At 27.1% G+C, this 6,432-nt stretch overlaps 2 protein-coding genes across 4 annotated transcripts in view; both read right to left on the reverse strand.

Moving 5' to 3' along the window:
• The window catches only part of LOC107455966 (ran-specific GTPase-activating protein), a 237,077-nt gene that overhangs the window by 70,492 nt on the left and 160,153 nt on the right, over positions 1-6,432 (reverse strand). The gene's annotated exons all lie outside the window — the stretch shown is intronic.
• The window catches only part of LOC107455975 (THO complex 6), a 15,963-nt gene that overhangs the window by 2,976 nt on the left and 6,555 nt on the right, over positions 1-6,432 (reverse strand). For all 3 annotated transcript variants that reach the window (XM_016073725.3, XM_071179804.1, XM_043043008.2), the window contains exons 8-11: positions 5,102-5,204; positions 3,599-3,651; positions 3,428-3,496; positions 1,878-1,991 (exon numbers count right to left, since the gene is read on the reverse strand). In XM_016073725.3, the coding sequence (XP_015929211.1) occupies positions 1,878-1,991; positions 3,428-3,496; positions 3,599-3,651; positions 5,102-5,204 (339 nt within the window). The remainder of the gene's footprint in view (positions 1-1,877; positions 1,992-3,427; positions 3,497-3,598; positions 3,652-5,101; positions 5,205-6,432) is intronic.

A 6,432-nucleotide genomic window follows, 5' to 3' on the forward strand; every position in this document is an offset into this window, starting at 1 on the left:
TGTTGCACAAGCACTTACATTTGTGAGGGGAATTTCTTTTACCTCAAAATAATCTTTGACCAATTTAAAAATCGACGATCCTTTTGTATCTGTGTTCAAAGTTCTTGTAAACAACATTTCCTCGTTAATCTCCTTACTCTCATTTATGAATCTCACGTAAGCTAAAACAGCTTTGTTATCTATCACAGTTGATTCATCAATCTGCAACGCAAATTTACCTTCTTTCAGAAATTTGATGAGTTTTGATTCAACGTCGGCGGCAATCTCATCAATACGCCTGGAAACAGTATTATTGCTTAGAGAGGAACAGAGTGACTTATCAGATTTCCGCATGCGATACCAAAACGTATGACGAAAACGATCCTGCACTTGAATTTTTTTCTAATTTTTAACTATCATAATTCTTTGTCTACACCAGAATCATAGGTTTCATATATATTTTCAATTTCAATCTCTAATAGCTTTTATTATTAATATTATTAGCAATTTTTATCTTTTGAGTACTCGTCGCCCCCTGATCGCCCCCCTAAGGATAATCTCCCCCTTGAGAAGCTCTATCACCCCCTTTGGGGCGATCGCCCCCAGGTTGGGAACCACTGATATAAACTATATGAATCTACTAATATGAAACAAACAATAAACAAGATTATGTATTTTATTATTAACACATAGCAACGGATATAAAAGAGAAAAAATTCATCAGATTAAAAAAAAAAAAAAAAAATTGTGTTAAATATACAAGTGTTAATTCCATCTAAAATATTTTAGATGCAGAGAAATTTAGAGATTTTTATTGTCAATAAAATATCAAAACAACCAAAAGTATATTACACCAATAACTCTAGATTTAATTGGCAGCAATATTTTTCACTAATGATTAAATTCATATTAAATGGACTTTAATAAAAAATATTTTCATCAGGTTTAGTAATAACAGATACTGAATTAATTTAGATATTAACAATATATTCTTTAGAATATTTAACAGTAAAAAAATTTCGAAATTTTTATTTTTTTGAATACTTAAAAAGGAAAAGCTTCAAACTGGCTATTAAACATACATACACACAAATTCCTCTTCACTCCCAATTGGAGCATAGGGCTCCTATCATAGATTTCTATCTCACTCTATTTGTAGCCAGACATTTTGCCACTCTCTATGTCTTTCCCATTGTATTTAATTTGCTTACAATCATACTGCCCCAAGTATTTTTAGGTCTTCCTCTTTTTCAATTGCCCAGAGGGTTCCAATCAAAAACTTGTTTTACTTTAAATTTTTTAGGTTTACGTAGAATATGACCAATCCATTTCCAGTTAAATTTATTATCTTTGAGTTCAAAAGGTTTCTGTTTCGCTTTTCTAAGAATTTCTGCATTACAAATTCGATGGAACCACTTGATACGCAAGATTCTTTTTAAACAATTAAATTTTTTCATGTTATTTTTATTGCAGTGCCATGTATCAGATACACAGAGTAGGGCAGATTTAACATTAGTATTGAAAATTCTAATTTTTGTTGAATTCGTTAGGTTTTTGTTTTTCCAGAATTTACTAAGAATAGCGTAATTGCTTTGGGTTTTGTTTAATCTATTTAGTATATCATCGTCAGTTTTGATTATTAAAAATGAGGTTTAATTCATTATTTAGCAAAAATACTTATTTAAATATTAAAGGAAGTAAGAAATTGAATAAAAAAATCAATTTTTAAAAGCACTTCTTCATTTGTCAGAAATTTTATCAGTTATAGATATTTTTTAGAAATATATAAAAAATTACGAAATTTTTGTTTTTATTAAATCAGGAGAAACTGGCAAAATAACATAGAGTTAGGAGTTGTGAGCATGGATTTAAAAAAATAAATAATATTTAATACTAACAGTATCTTCATGGAAAAGTGCAACATATGAAAGTATTCCAGGTTTTTCTAGTCTAGTTGATGGAGCAAGTGAACGAATATGCCATACACCAAGAGTTGGAGCACCTCCACACACCTGGAAATACATGGAATAAAAATTTTTTTTTATAGATATCTTTAAATACTCAGTAAGAGTATCAGTTGTTACATTCTTCTATATCAGCATTGAAACTACAGCAGTCAGTACTGATTCCTAAAATTAATCTATACAAAATATAAATTAGACGAAAATCATTCAGTGAAACTATACACATAAGGTTGCGAAAAAAGAAAATTTTCTTCATAGAACTCTTAATATACATCAGATAAGCAAGAATGAATTTCACAGCAAATAAAAAAAAAGAAGCTATATTTAAAGAAGCTCTACTATGTTTTTCAGAACAGATATGTATTTAAATCTATCTGAACAGAAATATTTTTGATTTCAAGTATTAGTGTTAGGGCAAAATATGTATTTCACCCGATTGGAAATTTAGTTGTAGGTGCAAAGAACCAGTAACTAAGAAAATATTAGCAGTCCATACAAATCTTCACTGGCCCATTTACATGTCCCTGTAAGTTTTTTTTTTTACATGCAGATTATAATGCGGAAAAATAATAACGTCCACAATTGTGAGGGTCTGTGCAATTCTATGACAAAAACATAGATTAAAACACAAAACTGAAAACAAAAGAACATACCATCCCTTAACATTGATTGCTGGCCGTGGGGCCACTGATAATTAAAACTTGGAGCTCTCTGTGGTTGCTCTGAGTGAAATCTTAGTAATCCCAGACAAACAGATTTTAATTTCAAGCAGTGTTTCAACGCCATTTTAAATTATCTGTTTCAATAATATTTTTCATATATTCTAGCTAAATACACATTTGCAAATAAAAATCAGGGAATTGATCATTTACCCTATTTTAAAAATATTGTATAAGATTCTTTTACATTAATATAGAATTCTTTCAAAGTATGAAAATTTGACAAACAAAAATATTTTTTGTTAAAAAAAAACAGTATTTTTACAAAATGTTTGCCAAGTTCTTTCAAATTTTACATATGCAACTCGTAAAAAATTATATAAATATTAAATGTCAGAGCGTTGTGGTGCCTTTTCATTACTCAAAATATTAAATAAATCAATAAATGAAATTCTTCATAAGTTAATGAAATTATCAATATAAATAAATTGAGGCTTCGAAAAATACTTGCTAATAAAAAACACATTCAGTGCATACAAAAGAATTTATGTTTTTAAATCAGGCTATATAATAATAACAAAATGAAATCAATGAGAAAATGACTGATTCATCAAAGATATCAATTACCCTTTTTATCATTGATTTATCAGTGAAAAAAAAATGAATGTATCCAAATTTTTTCTACTTGCCAAAGAGTTAACACAGTAATACTATCAAGGAGTTCAATGAACAGATTTTGAGAAAACTGTAAATTTAATATATACTTAAATGAAAGAAAAATAAATGACATAATTGCTTTTAAATAGTATAATATATTTATTTTACCAGCCAATCATCAGAAGAATCAAATCCAACACAACCTATCCATTTTCCTTGTTCAGGTCTATTCACAAGCTGAAATATTAATAAAGGAAATATAAAGATTGATGATGGTTACTAGTTAATTTTTAAAATTTTTTCTAACTACCGCAACAAGCATTAATTGATTTTACTCACATTGTGCTTGTAAGGTTCTAGGACATGAATAGCATTGCCTCCTTTTCTTGCATCTGTAAATATATTACAAAATTATTATATATTAATGTTCAACAATTTATTTTTATAATGAGAAACAATATTGTGCTAAGTAGAAATATTTCAGTTCTCTGCTCAAAAAGATAATTTAAAGTTATTTCAAATTAGCTCAACCTTCATAGTTAAAATAGCAAAATACACGTCATATGTGCAACAAAGCTCGCTTGTTAAAAATTAATATTACTTTAGCAAGTATTGCAATTAATAAAATGAAATATTTTATTCATTTTCAATTAGTATTTAAAAGATAAATAAACCATAAAAACAAATATTATACTTCTAAAATTAAGAAAATATGAGAAAACATACTCTTTTTAACCTGGTAATTTAGATAATTAAAAAAATTCTGTGTAAATATTTCCTAAATAAAATAATTTGCTACAGTAAATAAAACTTTACTTTTTCATTACTAAGTAAATTATATGTAAAAAATTAGAACCACGTTCAGAATTGGTACATTATAAACTTTCTACGATTAAAATTTGGCTTTGAATAAAATTTAACCTTTAAAAAACAAATATAATTATAGAGCTCCTTTTGAAGACTAGGTTTGGAGAAAAGTTTCCTTTTCATTTCTGAAAAATATGGACTGTAAAAGATATTTTGATTAATTTATCTACGGATAATGATGCTTATGGTAATTTCCAGATTACCATAATGCAAAATAAAATTTTTTTTAGGCTGAACTAATCCAATATTGTATCAAAGGCGAAAGTTGAAAAAATTCTCAACACAATTATAAAAATAAAAAGCACTCCTGATAGTCTGGAATTTTTCATGGAAGACATTAGGACCAATTTTGGTGTATAACTTTATCAGAGCATTTGGACTCATGGATTTGATATAGTTGAGGTTATATTGCGAAGGATTGAAAACAACAACAAAAATAAAAAGGAGTATGTCTAATTTTTTTCTATGAAAAATGGATCACAAAAACAAGTGAAAAAATAGAAAATATGCATATTATAAGGATTGTTTCAGAAATATTTAGTTGGAACTAGAGATGCAGATTATATTTTTTAACCTTCATCATACCTCTCACTTCGTCCAAGTTTGGTGGAAGTTAGTCATAAGACTGAAAACATTCTTCTCTTTTTTTTCCTCTCAAGATTGCAAACATATATAATTTTATTATTATTAAAATTAAAAAAAGAATAATATCAAGAAATTAAAAGTGAATTTTTTAAAGATTGGCAGCATCAAAAAAAAATCTTTAACCATTTTAAATTTGTTAAAAATATTTTGATCAAAATTTTAAATTTTATTTAACAAATAATAAAAGTAACAGATGCCATTTATTTTTATTATATATTTATGATATAAAAGTATAAATTAAACAAAACAGGCTATAGGATGAACTATGTCTAGAGAAGAGAAAAAACTTTTAAAATTAAAAATAATACGTAAAATGATAAATGAACAGACCCCAAAGTCTCATCGAACCATCTTCACTCCCAGATACACATTCTTGACCACTGTTTCCAAGATCTATACAATTTATGCTATCTGTATGTCCTTCTAAAACAAACTAAATGTAATGTGCTTAAACAGATGCATAATATTCTGAGAGTTTATTAGTATTGCATAGATCAAACATTTATTAGTTTTACAAAATACATTTAAAAAACAATGCTACAAAGTAACAAAATACAACATATTGATTTATTGAAAAATGAGCTACAATTAAAAAAAAGTAAGAGAATGGAGTAACCTTTCATTATTTTTTTTTATATTGAATCTATAAAATCCTTTACATATAGACACATAAATATTTTATATTACATTACAAAAACACATAAATATTATATCACACATACATAAAATACATAATAAAAAACCTCTAATACTATATAAATTAATTCATATTAAAATATCTTTATTTTCTATTAATTCCAAACTATACCACCAGTAATATTCAACTCCCATTCATTTCCTTTCAAGAAGTCAATTTTTAAATTAAACAAGGCATTTCTTAAAAAATACCTTTTATAAAAGCTTGTCCCAGCAGACCATTGATTCCACTTGACGGAAGTCAATCAAATCACATAATTTCCCCCCACTTCATAAAATATAACTCTTACTGAGAGCTTCTAGCAACTCTTCCCTAAATAACCCTTATTAAAATCAAAATATGAATATTTTTTGTAACTTATGATTGCACACACTGCTTGCTTTGAATTTGTAATGTTTTAAGTATGGCAGTGGTTTCCAAATTTTTTTGAGTCATGGCACCCTTTTGCAAACAGAATTTTTTAATGGCTCTGTACTGTAAACTATGACTCATAAAAATAAATAAAGCTCCTGTATCTGTAATACAGTATTATGCCTATATTTGTCAATATTTTCATAATCATTAACGGGATAGACGTGCCTGCAAAGCATTACACCATTTTCAAATTTTGGCATTAACCTGGATTCTGCCTCCTCATCTCTGCCACTCCACATTTAGTGTTTTCTGATATTTGTTTCTTATTACAGAGAAACCCTGGGTTTTGCCTGAATAATTAAATATCGCTTCTTTGCCTTAAGTAACATAAAAAATTAACTGCTTCATCAAATATATGTAAAGTGTATTACCAAAGTAAGTTTCATGATTACCAATACTGTGTAGATTAATTTTTTTAATACTACCAATTACAAAAGACATATACTTTATAAATCTTGTTCCATACTCTTAAATGTGCCATTTTCCGAAGAATCATCCACATTTTTAAACATGTGCAGTTTACATATATATATATATATATATACATATA

Source organism: Parasteatoda tepidariorum, chromosome 4 (genome assembly GCF_043381705.1).
Source record: "Parasteatoda tepidariorum isolate YZ-2023 chromosome 4, CAS_Ptep_4.0, whole genome shotgun sequence".
Classification (NCBI taxonomy): Eukaryota; Metazoa; Arthropoda; class Arachnida; order Araneae; family Theridiidae; genus Parasteatoda; species Parasteatoda tepidariorum.